Source organism: Metopolophium dirhodum, chromosome 1 (assembly GCF_019925205.1).
Source record: "Metopolophium dirhodum isolate CAU chromosome 1, ASM1992520v1, whole genome shotgun sequence".
NCBI classification, from domain to species: domain Eukaryota; kingdom Metazoa; phylum Arthropoda; class Insecta; order Hemiptera; family Aphididae; genus Metopolophium; species Metopolophium dirhodum.
This window is the reverse complement of record NC_083560.1, coordinates 89,260,544-89,275,623: the sequence shown is the minus strand read 5'-3', so window position 1 is coordinate 89,275,623 and position 15,080 is coordinate 89,260,544. Positions and strand designations below refer to the sequence as shown.

The window sequence follows — 15,080 nt, the reverse complement described above, 5'->3', positions numbered from 1 at the left end:
CCCATCTTCAATTCAAAAATTATCGAAATCGACAATGATATAATCAGGGCCGTAGAGACAGATAACGTTATAATACTAGTTTCGGAAGACAAAATCATAACTAACCCGGCAGTGCGTGAAGTAATAAAAAACATTGACGTAGGTCAAATACAGTTTTCCGATGAAAACAAGTTTTATACTATCCAAAGAGACCCGAATTTATTAATAATTTATGGCTTTAAGCCTACGTATACAACACCACTCGAAGCCGAGGTCATTTACCAAGCCATAAACAATTTAAAAACCTTTTGCATAACAAATAAAATTAACTCGTTTTCTACAAATAAATTAGACGGGCCTACCTCACTCACCAGTTACTTACGTATTCGAACAATGTTTCGGCATATTTTTAAAGCAACCGACATTGTAGTAAAAATTTACACGGGTCAGCAATTAACCGAAGACGAAAAGAAATTAATAATTTACGAGCACCATAACTCACCGTTAGGGGGACATGCAGGTGTATCGCGCACGGCATTACCGTGGTAGAATCGAAAACGCGGTTACCGACTAAATTAAAAAACAAATTGTAGGATACATTAAGTCATACAATTATATTCATTTTATTTTGGAGACGGGTTATTATTACATTATTATTATTATTAGTATTATTATTATTATTATATATATATTAATCGGGTTGATTATTCGTATTTCTTTTTATTATTAATGGGGACAAGATTATTATTATTATTATTTATCTTATATACATAGGAATAGGTTATTTATATAATACGTACTTTGACTAATAAGCCGAAACGGTTTTCAGACTTATACTTCTAACTTTACCATTCACGTCGGGAAGATTTCGATACGCCGACGAACAACTAACACAACATTCTGGCCTATACTACGAAAATCGGGGACCTTTGAAACTTATAACATCTCAATGGGACCTTACTGCATACATTAGTCTTACCAAATATAACGAAGAATTCGAATACATAAACACCGTAATAGCAAAAACGAACGTATTGTGTGTCGAACACATGCACGATCCAGTAAACGATAACTTTAATTGTAAAAACTTACTTCTGACAGCCACCACTATAGTTGACAATTTACATCATAAAAAGACTCAAGTCTTAGATTCCATTGGGCACGTAATTGCTAAACGTAATGCTTTACCTAAACTTGCAACAAAAGCAGCTAAATTAATATACGGAATATGTAATTTAGAATGCATACAAAAATTTACTTTTAATATAGGATTAGCCAAAAACACATCACAATCTAAACTGATAAAAGAACAAATTAAAGTAGTAGAACTACAACATAATTTAGTATCACACGACAATCTAACTATGTTGCCATTATCATTAACTGTGAACGAACTAACAAACGTTACAAGAGAGCAACAAATAAAAAATTATTTAACAAAACATTTTATACACGTTAGCTTATTAATTACAAAACATATGGTAGAAACGAACACAATATTAGAAATAATACAACAAGCTAAAATGGGAGTTATACACCCAAGTCTAATAACTCCAAAAGAGTTATTAGAATACATCAAAGACATTAAAGTATCATTACCTGGGGGCACTGATTTACCCACAGACTTAGACATACAAAACATTTATGAATTAGTAAAGCTCTCAGACCTTACTATATTTTATGCAAATGACAACTTAGTGTTTATAATTTCTTTACCGTTAATTTATCAAAATAATTTTATCTTATATAATTTAATACCTGTGCCAGTGTGCATCGAAAACGATTGTGTTTATACAAAACCTAGTAATAAGTATTTAGCTATAAGTAAAAATAACGAGCACTACGCCATGTATGATGAATTTTACTATACCCATTGTAAGCACGCTAGAGACTTCCTTTTATGTCCTGAAGGTAATCCTTTACATCCACGTACGAGTAGACCAATATGTGAAGTACAACTTCTACAAGAACCAATGAAAGTTCCAACAAGCTGCGAGATCATGCACGTTCAAATCGGAACCTCCATCTTCCATAAAAAACGATTCAAGAACGAATGGATATACGTTACTAACTACGACGTAATATTTATTACATGTGACGAAGACGAAGAATCAACCAAACACACACTAAAGGGAGTAGGCATTTTACGCCTCAACGAAACTTGCAAAGGATACGCCAGCAGAGACGTACTCATACCTGGGAAAGTTGACTACAAATCCGACTACATGGATTTCAACCCAAAGTCAACCATAGAACGAGTCATGGATATGCCGTACACCGACAATAACAACTTAATGGAAGATTACCATGTTAAAACAAACAACATGGACGACCTACATACAGTGTCAGGTTCGAAGAAACAACTTGAAAAACAACGCAAGGTCGACTACAAGATCGACGAACTAAAAAATACACAACAACTAAATGATTACGTACTTTACGTAATTACGAGTATTATTTTCATGGCAATTGTAATAATATACTTATCAAAATGTAAAAAATTACAATTCTACAAAAAAACGAACACGGACGACATCGACCAAGATGAAGAAAACCAAAGCTTAGCCACCGCACCTAGAGCAATCGACATAATCGAATATCCTCTGACGCCTAGGAATAGCACAATAAGCTATCCAATTACAAGAAATTTTAACTTTGCTTAAGTTTTTTTTTGGGAAGCCAGGGACTTCCATTTTCGAGGGGAGGAGTGTAGTAAACCGACGACAGTTTACTATTATTTTTATTATTCAACTATTTGTCGCTTCACTATAAATTAAAACCTCGTACCACGCCTGGTTGTTGTTGCAAGTCTCCAGATTCTGAGAATCACAAATAATCCGGTACCTATTCAACTCAAGGATTTGGCAACAACATTCACACCTGCGTCGGTACTCGTTACTCCTTCGCCGGTGCTCTTCCGATCCACCTCCTAAGTCGATACCGTGTACCTAATCGTTAAGGGAGACTTGGTATATATACGAGTCTCCATCCATAGCAGAATTAGAATTAGTCTCATAGCCTACATGTAGTACTTACCTGGTCGTAGAGTCCGCGCACTCTACACCGCCGCCAGACTAAGTACATTTCCAGTAATCTTATGTAGATTTAACTAGTTCTCGGGCAGTAACTTAACGTGCTGTCCACAAATTTTTATAACATTTATTGTAACAAATTACTTTATCTTATTAAATAAACTATTATAACTAATAGTTGAAACCTGTGACTTGAACCTCTGTCAATACAAATCCTACCACATACAGCAACGTCGTCACAACTCAAAAATATAAGCGTTAGTGAGGGATCTAAAAAACTGTCTTTTAACTCGGGTGAAACTATAGTAAGCTGCCGCTTATAGAAGACGTACAATGGATATGATGAGGTTCAGTTGTAATTAAGATTGCGAAGTATTGATTTATTTGAATTTATTATGTTTAAAATGCTGAATAATAACACACGAACTGGGTTGTCAGTAGAATATTTAGAGCAGAAATATGTAATTCAAAGTGTTCAGATTTTTATTCAATTTTACTTATTCTCTATGTCCAAATTATTCCTGATTAATATTATTCGAAGTCAAAATTAATTTTATAAAGAACTGACTGGGGTGAAGGTGCTTCGGCTTGCTTGGTAAAATCACATCTAAATATGGGCTGTTTTTGAGTCTCCTATATAGGCCTACCTATATTTCCCCAGTCCTATCGATAAGAGTATCGTTCCCACGGATGCGACGTCCGCATACGAGATTCTAAGCATACGGAAATGCTTACGGCTCACACACAGATACGAGTGTACGGTCCTGTTACAGCTGCATTTTCGATAATCTACTCCATAGTTTCTTTTAGTTATAAAATATTATTATTAGGTATTTTATAATATATAATATTTTATTACATGAACAGTTTTAATTTATTTTTCCGTGTTGTATCCGTTCTGAGCTGTAATCTGGAGTGGTCATTATACCCGCCTACTTATACACCCTTCCTGGTTTGTTATTATTTAATCATATTTCTTAGAATTGGTTTTCTCCTATAGGTAACATAATATATGGTTATATAATTACTTTTATAAACCCGCTTATTTAGTATTTTAACTCTCTCCGGCATGATGGTTAGTACACGATCTCGTTGTCGTATTCCAAGAATAGCGTTAACCATTTGTCCTATACCCCTTAGGTAATGTTTCAATGGTTGTATAGTAATTTAAAGTTAACTTATCTTATTATTATTATTATTATTATTACTATTAACTATACAGAGGGACGCCAGTCCTTAGCAAAACCTATAAGGAATTCTTGTTTTTTATTAGTACATTATTAATAGGGCCGAAAGCCCTTACGGCCTTACCTAACGCTTGTCTTCTCAGGTCCATACACTGCGTATCAGCTGCAGAGCCTGTTGACTATGTTCGAACTTTATAGCACTCTTCGACGACTTGAATATCTTCTCAATGATATTCAACGACTACCACATATATTGACTTTTGAGGTAAAACACAACGATACTTCGAGGTACTTTTTCGACACCACAATTTTTGCACCTTACCGCGTTGAGATTAACGTTATCTATACTGATATAAATCACGGGCGAAGAACCAAAATGTTAAGGCAAAATGTGAATATAAAATAAATATAATATAAATGATTTTATTTCATAATCTAATTTAATTTCACGGTGAAAGGCGTAGTTTTACATAATACTTTATTCTTCTGACGCTGTTTGTCGCCTTGTCGGAATACTGCTATAACATGCCTACATAATGTTGTTAGCCCCCTTTAGACGTAAGCGATTTCGGGCGCGCTTGGAATGGACGCGCCAGGAGCGCGTTTTTTAAAACATTCTTCGCGCGTGACGCGCCAAAACTGTGTTTCCAACAACTAGAACACGCCAATCATGCGTGCTTTACCTATCCTTTTGCACCTAGGTACAAAGAGCGTCCGTGTAAAGGCTAAAACTCTGCGTTTTCACGTGCGATTGGAATTGCGCGTGGCGTGTGTGTATTTCACACAAACGTTTTCGCGGGATTTTCTCACCAAACCTCATGTTCCTTTGCAGTCACTGCTGTTATGTCCAGGTGTTCAATTGTGAAGAACGTTTCATACTGTACCTACTTACATTTCTTATTTTTATAGGTTATAATTTATAACTTATAAATTATAGTTATAGTTATTTAATTATAGTTATTTGCTATATGGGTTTACAAGTATATTTGAATTCTTTAAACAAAAAAAAAACGTTCCAAGTGGGTTAAAACCTGGAAGTTAAACCGGGAAAAATACAGTGATATCGTTTTATTACGCGAGCTTCGTCAAAATGATCCGGACGATTTTAAAAACTACTTAAGATTGGACAGTGAAGATTTTGATTACTCATTGAAGATAGTAGGTCAGGAAATAAAAAAGCAAGACACAGTTATGCGTGAATCTATATTACTTCAGAAGAACGGTTACTTGCTATATTGCGATTTTTAGCAACAGGGAAGTCATATGAAGACCTAAAGTTCAGTACGCGAATATCTGCTCCCAGCCTTTCGAGTATAACATCGGAGTCGTGTAAAGCAATTTATGAAGCACTTAGAGCAGACTACATGAAGGTAAAACAATTTACATTTTAATAAAAATTTATAAAAATTATAAACAGAATAATAATAAATAATAATTAGTAATAATAATAATACATTTTAAAATTTGTTATTTAAAGAATTGCAACCTTTTGCAAATTATAAACAGAATAATAATAATAATCATAAGTAAGCAAAATTACAATAAGGTTCTAAGAACTATTTAAGGATGAGTCTAGATCGCCAACATATGAATAGAATAGTCGTAAGGTGAAGCTGAACTGATAGAATTCATAGACGAATAGTTTAAAGGAAGTGGATGCATCTGAATATCATAATTTATTTGAGTCATGGCCGTATCAGGTGTAGTGTTTAGTAAGTGGCTGAGATATATTGCGTCATTCCGGATAGTTCCTACCAGCTCATATATATCAGTGGCAGGTGTTAATGTTCCCAACAAACCTTTAGATAGAATCTTGTTAATTAGAAGGTCAGCATAAATACTTTGTTTATTTTCCATCTTTTTTAACTTGTTTGTTACGTTAATTCCAACAGCATCATATTCGTCTATTTCCGTATTTTTACTCAATGCGTAAGTACATGCCATCATAAATTCATCCACAGTGCGTTTTTTTTATTGGTGTTTACTTTCTGGGGTTGTGAAACAGGGAAAAACTTGGAAGTTGCCGGTTGATCATCGATCTTTTCTAGATTTGTAGTGCTATCTTCCAACTCTGGCACCTAAATAAAATTATTATGTAGAATACCTATATTATATAGTACGCGTATACAGTGTGTAATACTTATATACATTTTAATAATAATTGTTATAATAAAATTATAATTTATTTCATTTTATGCTCGAGAGAACTGAAGAGAACTTTTTTTTATAACTGGCTGACAAAGATAAGGGTAACTATCATTTAAATTTTATATTTTTATTTATATTTAAAATATTAAGTAAAAACAGACATTTTCACGTAAAATAGGTTTTTTAGTTTTTGGTGTAAGTCTTACATAAGTAAGTGATACATGGTAATGAATGTTTATATTAACTTTTTCTATACACCCTAACAATTTCTGTTTACAAGCTGTTTACAAACATTGTCAGTTTTCAATTTTTTTAGTTTTTTTTCTATAATATTGTCAATTAAATTTTATTTGTGAGGCCAAAAAGCGTGAAAATTTAATACAAGGCTCCTGTTATATTATTATAATAGCAGTTAAAAAATATTAAAAATAAATAGGCATAATTTTCTTATAAATATTTAAAGTTTGAATTTTGACAAAATTTAAAATTTAATAATTACTTTGTAGTTAAAAAATGTATAAAATGTTCAACTTTTATATCTATGGATTGTACATTTAATACAAGTTTTCTCATAAAAATGTCAACCTTTTAAAAAAAAATATATCTACCGGAAAGTCAAATAAATTTTTTTTGGAGCGTTTGAAGTTTCCTTTATAATTCCTAACAGTTTATCGAATAATAAAAATTAAAAAATTCTGTTCAAGTACTTAATTAAAATTTTAATAGGTAGTTACAATATTTTTTTTTTTTTAAACAGTTCCCTTCAAATTTGGATGATTGGACAAATATTGCCACTGATTTTCAAAATCAATGGCAATTTGTCAATTGCAGTGGTGCAATTGACGGCAAGCATATACGAATTGTTCAGCCCCCCAAAATCAGGCGCTCAATTGTATAACTATAAAGGATTTTATAGCATTGTGTTGATGGCTATTGTTAACAGCAATTATGAATTTATATACGTGGATGTAGGCAAAAACGGAAGAGTATCGGTTGTTGGAATAATTGAAACTACATTATTTCACGATTTATTAATCCAAGGAAAATTATGCCTTCCCCAAAACAATGATACTGTAAAAAATCTAAATTATGTTTTTCTCGCAGACGAAGCTTTTTCCTTGTATGAAAATATTTTAAAACCATACTCTAAAAGAGAATTGACATACGAAAAACGAATTTTTAATTATCGGTTGTCAAGGGCTAGGAATTGTGTGGAGAATGTATTTGGCTTGATTTCCGCAAGATTTAGGATACTGCAAAGTGCTATACATTTAGCACCGGAAAAATCTATTCACATAATATTAGCTATATGCGTTTTGCGTAATTTTTTAAGGAAACGCGGGGGTTTGTACATTTCAAGTTCTACGTTTGATAGAGAAGATGGTCACAGTATTTTAAAAAATGGTGAATGGAGAGATACCAATACTGAATTACATGGATTACAACCTCCACGTAATGCATCTGTGTCAATGCTTGCAAAAATAAACCGTGATAATTATAAAGATTTTTTTAACAACGAAGGTTCCGTGGATTGGCAAGACGATATTTTGAAAGCGGGAAGAGCCTAATATGAAAAGACATATTTTTTAGATTTAAACTTTTAATATTTACATAGATAAAAGAATTAATAATAATTTTCCCAAGTGTATAATTTGTATAAGTGTTCCAATATTAATATTAATTGTTTTATAGGTTCAAAATTAATTAATTAATACAATGCAATGTCAAAGATACAAAAATTACAGTTGAAATTAAAATATAATTATTTGGTATTATTATTAATGTTATGTAATTATCATATTTTTTAAAATAATTACCAATAATTAAAATGTTTTAAGGTATAATGATATGTGTTAACTACGCATAGACCATAGCCCATAGGCAATATTTATATTATATACAATCATTAATTATATTATGTAATTTAATTACATTATATTTCTTTGCTAAATAATTTATAGTCAAGGAATATTAAAAATAAATAAAATGTAAATACTTACATCATTTTTATAATTCTGATCTAAATTTGTCACTTCAGGGAAACTTTCGGAAATGTTCCATAAACTTGCTGATAGCGTTTCTTGGTCGATGGTGAACAGTAATAAATTATAGTACCAGATAGTTGGCTCATACACTCGGTCGTGTCCACTGCCAGAGCGTTTTGAACTCATCACTTTTTTGAGTAATGTTCTTCCCTGAAGGAACCTCGGAAACCATGGATTTTTTTGACCACAGTCACGGTTTGCATCAGGTTGAATTTGTTTACACAATTCCACTAATTCATCATACGCTGATGTTTTTAAATTTTTATTTAAATATTCTTTGGATTTAATTTTCTATAGACAAGGAACTTCATGATATTTTTCTAGAAAAGTCGTAGTGAATTCTTTAGACCAATAACGTGTATCGCTCATATTTAAAATTTTATAATTTTTTAAGTAAAAACGTAATTATTTATAATAATATTATAAAAAATTTTTAGTTGAAATATTTAAATATGGTAATTATGCTAATACCTATAGCAAGCCGGAAACAAAACTTGTTGAACGGTACTCAAGATACGAAATCGAAGTGTGTGCTGGTTAAGCACAAGCTTGATCAAGCTAGTGTGTCTGATCACACTTGGGACAAGTCTGTACAGAATCGTACATGAGTATTATGGTCAAGATATTGAAAATAAATACAAAACATTATCTAACATTATATTATAAACCTAATATAATATAATATAAAAACCTAATTTATAATCAAACTTTTGTTTTCAAAAAGACGAAATTCAAAATTTTATAACATAATTTTTGGTTTATCTATCTTCTAAAACCAAAAACCTTAAACTTTAATATTTTGGAAACATTTAAAACTGTTGCTTCTGTTTAATACCGAGGAGATCAATATTTTACCTAAGTGGAAAATAATTTTTTCACCAACAGGTACTCGACAAATCGTAATTATTCATAACTAAAAACGAAATAAAAAAATTTCGTACAGGTCAAGCAGGTGTGTCTAAAGATAACACGACGGTTTTGGTACGGGCGATAAGTCTATACTTGGCTGGACAAGTGCTAAGTCAGCACACGATTGTATTTTTAAACGCAAGGTTTTATCACGCGGTCTTGTCGCGTCCATTCCAAGCGTGCCCGAAATCGCTTACGTCTAAAGGGGGCTTGCTTTAAGACCACTCGGACGCAAGCGCCTATTATATTATATTTTACACTATTAATAATATAACCCCTTTTAATAATAAAAATAGGTCGAGCGGCCCGATGCTGTGCGATAGTGCATCAAACAGAACAGTACCCATTCTGACATCCAGTTATGTGAAGTTATTAAACTTTTATATCAATATTAAATATTAGTTCCTATATTATTTGTACCTACTAATAAGTAATAATTATATTATATCAGTACCGATGTTGTTAAATGTTAATTTATTTGCACTTCCCCCCCCCCCCCCCCCCCCTCTAAAAATTGAGCACTAATTCAGTCACTGGTGAGAGCGTAAGATAGAAAAATTGAGCACTCTGGAAATCTATATTGGTTACCCAAAATCACAATATAATATATTCAGTATTAAACAGATACCTATAGGAACTAAAGTACCCATAGTACATCGAGGATGGCATTGATGGAACTTGAGTCATATAGTTATAAATTTACATTTATCTTTAAAAATTAGTAAATTGTTTTAATGTTTACTACATACATAATTGTAAATTTACATTTGGTTAAAATCGATAATTACTAATAACTTCTATTTGAATCAAGTTAGAAGTAGGTAACAGTCACATAATATTATGTAATATTTTGGTATCATTATTTTACTAAATTTCCATTTTTCGTAATCATCGTATCATTGCTTAGAGTTCGCTGAATTCTGAAACAAAATTATGTAAAATATAAACAAAAAATAATGAAAATATTGAAAACATAAGTAGGTAGGTATACAATATATTAAATCATACTTTAATATACTAACGTTATAATCACTATATCAAGTAATAGAACTACACTCGGTGTAAATATTATTGTAATCCAAAATATTGATGAACTAAATATGATTTCATTTACATTGATGAACACAGTAAAATGCATTAAAATAATCTTTAATTCACTAAAAAGTAAAACAAAACAAAAAATGTATAAGTAAATAATTTGTATAAAAAAGGAATAGGTACCTATTAAGTACCTATTTAATTAATAATCATACAATTATTTAAAACAATTTTGAAAGCCTGATTGTTAAACGTAGACAGCCCACATGCTGGTAGGGCTGGCGCCAAATTCATGCATTCATGCATGGGCAAAACCCACATTTTCCACCCTTTCGTTTTGTAACTCCCATAGGCCCAATTTGTGGGGGGGAGGGTGCTTGGGGATGCTTAGCTCACTCAAAATTCAAATTAGCATCATCGAATTATTATTGACTATAATATTATGCCATAGGTATTTGGATACATTTATTTGTAAGACCTCATCATTTTCATATTAATAATAATACATAGGTTCCATAGACCTATCAACTAATGGACAGCGTTTAGAGAGAGAAGTCAGGGGTATGATATAGAGTGAGCGAGAAAAGAAACAAAGTAGTAAAATGTATCTTATGCGAGCTTTAAGCGGTGCTCCTTCACTACTTTATGTTATTTCTAGGGCTCGGAAGTTGATGACCTAAAGAACCTTAAAAAATGACCTAAAAAAATATGAATAAATGACCTAAAAATGATGGAAAATGACTGCGAAAAATGACCCAACAATTGTCAAATTATGATATAAAATGACTTAATAAACTAAAAAATGCAAAAAAATGACTTATTTTATATTTTATATTTTTAAGAAAAAAAAACCTTTTATTTAACATCTTGTTAAAAATTATTATTTAAATATAAACCATAAATACCCTACGAAAATATTTAAAACAAAATATAAAAATGATCCTAATTAAAAAACCTAATCAAATTTATCACATTGAACAATAAGTGCATGTTTGATATTTTCTATAGTAAATGACCTGCGATTGTCCGAAAGTAAATTCTTATATTTTGAGAAACTTCTTTCTACATCTACTGATGTAATTGGTGCAAATTGAAAATGAGCAATATCGGAATTATTGAGGTTGTCTGGAAAGTTTTGGTTCAACACGTTTTCACCATTCAAAATTTTTGAAATTGTTGTCATTGTTTTAAAGCCCGTATTTTTATCCAAAACGGATTTTAATTTTTTTTTTATATCTTGTCCTACTCTATTTTCTGCATGTTGAATTTTATTTTCTACATCTTGTACAATTTTTATCGAGTGTTGAAGACTAAGCCCAAATGTTTCTAATTGAGTTATAGAATCACTCAATGTTCCAAAATTAGAGTAAATGTATATCAAGTCACTTTTCAAATCAAAATCGTCTATGAGATCTTGAGCTTTCTCAATCGATGTTGCGTCTTCTCTATTTAAACCAAGTATTATTTCCTTTAAAGTTTCAAAGTGTTCACAATAATAATTTGCGGCACTTAGCCACGTCCCCCATCTAGTTAATACAGGCTGTGGCGGTAAAGAAATATTCGGTGCCTTTTCTCGAAAAAATTGAATACGGGCAGGACACTTTAAAAAATTTTTTTTTACGTTGGATATTAATTGATCAACTTTAGGAAAACATTTACGAACTTCTTCTGCAACCCTGTGTAGTCCGTGAGCTAAACAGGTGACATGTTCCATTTTAGAGTACATTATTTTTATGCCTTTACCAGCCTTTACCATATATGGCGCTGCATCGCTCAAAAACAGCAAAATATTGTCGTATTTAATCCCTTGAGGCCACAAAAGATGAAGTGCTTTATCCAATAATTTAGCAATGCTGGTATGATTAGCTTTTTCTAGTGCTTCTGTGTGAAGTAAAAATATTTTTCCTGGGCATCCAATTTCTAACGTACCGATAATTACATTCGCGATGTACCGGCCTTCCACATCTGTGGTTTCGTCAATAGATATCCACAGTTTTTGATTTTCACAATACTTTTTTATATTATTCATTGTTTCTTCGTAACATTGGGCAACATACGATTTTCTCAATGTCGATTCGACGGGAATACTCTTGCTTGTATATTTTTCCAAAAAGTTACGAAAACAGTCGTTGGATAATTTATTCAACGGAATATTAGCCGATAAAAGGGCTTGACACAAATCATAATTAAATGTACATTTTCTGGATGGTTGTGTCAGTAAACTTTGATTTTTTGATTTTTCAGTTTGTAAATTTTTGCGCTTAATACCATGTATATGCTTTTGACGTGACACGTGTTGTTCCACAGTGAACTTTTTATCTGCGGCAACCTTAACGTCACATATCTTACAAAAAAGTATATATCCATCAGTTGAAAAAATATCACTTCCGAATTCAGACACAAACGCACGTAAACGAGCACTAGTCGAAGTTTTGTTTTTAGGCATTTTTTAATAGAAAAGTCATTAAGACAGGACAACGGTCAACAACACGCTACACGAGACGGTCGAATACTAAATTATATCATACAAAATATAGCGGCTACAATACGTGTTAGCTGTTATTGAAAAATAATCATTTTATTATTTACAATAATACCCTATAAATATAAATATACTATAGTCTATAAAGTATAAACTATAAATACACCATATTTCAAACATTGCGAGATAAACAGCTCGACCACGGCCAGTAATTTTAGTGTACCTAGTTATTTTCGTAACACTAACAACAATAAGCTATATTTAAAAGTTAAAATAAGATATTAGGTATATTTTATTTTTATGACATTTTCACATTTAATGAAAAAAATTAAGCATTAAATGTATGTAAAAGAAAATTTCGTTATATTTTAGAAAAATGACGTATTTGTCGAAAAAAAAATGATTTAATATGTAGGACCGTGATAAAATGATATAAATGAGAAATAAAGGAAAAAAATGCAAAAAAAATGCAAAATAAAAATTTCAGATTATTTTAATAGACCATCTAAATCGGATTTTTAGCTTGATAGATTAATGACTACATAAGTTAAAAAAAAATGCAAAATGCATCAACTTCCGAGCCCTAGTTATTTCTCTCCCAGTTATATGGTTATATGATAGCCTAGCATTGATGGCAGGGTGGAGTGGAATGCGCTGTCCATTAGTTTATATAGGTCTATGATAGGTACATATCAAAATAATAATATGTATTATGTTATAGCCTATAGGTAATTTTTTATATTAAGATTAATGCGAAGGTGTATAAAATTAAGGCCGTAGCCATTTTCCTCCAAAAACGAGATACCGTTTTCCTCCACTGTCCATTTTCCTCCACTTTCCATTTTCCTCCAATAAATAATAAATAAAATAATTAAATAGTTAATATAAATAATTTATGCATATCAAAAAATTAAAAATATTCTTTATCGGCAGCTGATATAGATATAGCCGATACCAGAATGTATCAACCGAGAATGTGATCCTAGCAGGGCTTCCATTTGAAAAAAAATCTGTTTTATGTTATTTATAATTCAAACGTTACACAAGTTTTGTGTTTATCGTTATTTAAAATAGTGTTAATGCCTATTAAATTAAAAAAAATAATAACTAATGTGGTTAAGTAATGGCCCGGATACGGAATATAATATAATCAATTCTTAGATTGTTGCATGAAATAAATGTTTCAACGAAACCAATAAACCTTTTAAATAAATAGATTTTAAAATATTTCGTTTTGTGTTATTTTTTGGTCAATGATATTCTATAAATTACGTTTCGCGTTATGTTTTGTTTAATGATATTATATAATATATTTTGTTAATCGTTATGTTTTGTTTTTCGGTACCTATTTAATTATTTTTGAGTATCGCTTTCCGTTATAATTACGTTTACAAATTTCAATCGTTTTTTATTAAATATAACGTTATTATAACTTTGCAAGCCATGGATCCTAGCCTTACTCTATCTTTATAATACGGATTGTAATACTACAACACTGGCTAAAATATTGGAGGAAAATTGACATAATTTTAGTCTAAAATAATGTGGAGGAAAATGGAAACCAACCTTTTTTTTGTGGAGGAAAATGGACAATGGAGGAAAACGGTATCTAGTTTTTGGAGGAAAATGGAACCACCCAAAATTAAGTTGTATGAATGTAGGGGTAAACACTTTAGTCGACATAATACTATCACCCCCAATCCCCATAAATTCAACTCAAATGCGCCTATAGTAACCCCTACCTAACATAATATAGCAGTATAGCCTACACGGCCTAGTACGGCCAGTAGAGCCTACATATGTTACCATCTATTTCAAATCACATTATACATTAAATTTTTTTTTTAATTTTAAGAACCCCTAGTCAGAGGGTTTCCAAAATGGTAGTCCCTATTCACAGGATTTCATGTTGTTTTTAATCTTAAGTTATAAAATTTACTTTTTGTACATACAATATTACAGATTGTAATTAATATATTATTTTGTTTGAATAAAAAAAAAAAAAAGTGGATAAGTGGATATCTCTGTACAGTAGGTTACAAGTGGATCACTGTATAACGGGTTGTATTAAATTTGAATTTAATGATATAATATCATTGTATACGAAAAACGATTCTAAGCGGATATGGTTTGTCAGTCAGTTTGGATATTTTATATTATTAATAACACTAATTTTTCAAAATTTTTGTCACAATTTTTTATTTGTTTCTATGGTGATAAACAAAGCGTTTGAAATCAAAATCCCGTTTTTAGCGGTTTT

The 15,080-nt window shown here is 31.1% G+C and overlaps 2 protein-coding genes across 4 annotated transcripts in view; both read right to left on the bottom strand.

Annotated features, from left to right (window-relative positions):
- Window positions 1-5,452: 5,452 nt before the first annotated feature.
- LOC132935005 (uncharacterized) lies at window positions 5,453-9,791 on the bottom strand. The gene is made up of 2 exons (XM_061001440.1): window positions 8,347-9,791; window positions 5,453-6,276 (listed from the first exon to the last, which is right to left on the bottom strand). The coding sequence occupies exons 1-2, from the start codon at window positions 8,515-8,517 to the stop codon at window positions 6,142-6,144; spliced, it is 306 nt and encodes a 101-aa protein (XP_060857423.1). The 5' UTR covers window positions 8,518-9,791; the 3' UTR covers window positions 5,453-6,141.
- A 32-nt stretch (window positions 9,792-9,823) lies between these two features.
- Window positions 9,824-15,080, bottom strand: part of LOC132935004 (probable phospholipid-transporting ATPase IA) — a 35,312-nt gene continuing 30,055 nt past the window's right edge. For 2 of the 3 annotated variants that reach the window (XM_061001439.1, XM_061001437.1), the window contains 2 exons: window positions 10,323-10,457; window positions 9,824-10,220 (listed from right to left, as the gene is read on the bottom strand). In XM_061001439.1, the coding sequence (XP_060857422.1) occupies window positions 10,160-10,220; window positions 10,323-10,457 (196 nt within the window). In that variant the 3' untranslated portion in view covers window positions 9,824-10,159. The remainder of the gene's footprint in view (window positions 10,221-10,322; window positions 10,458-15,080) is intronic. The other variant, XM_061001438.1, reaches the window with a different exon arrangement.

What these genes read in the sequence shown, in the direction of transcription:
- LOC132935005 (XM_061001440.1), bottom strand. Translation starts at nt 8,517, where the DNA reads ATGAGTTCAAAACGCTCTGGCAGTGGACACGACCGAGTGTATGAGCCA. An exon ending in ATCAGAATTATAAAAATGAT is followed by an intron (nt 6,277 to 8,346) that starts GTAAGTATTTAC and finishes AATTTTATTTAG; the next exon opens with GTGCCAGAGTTGGAAGATAG.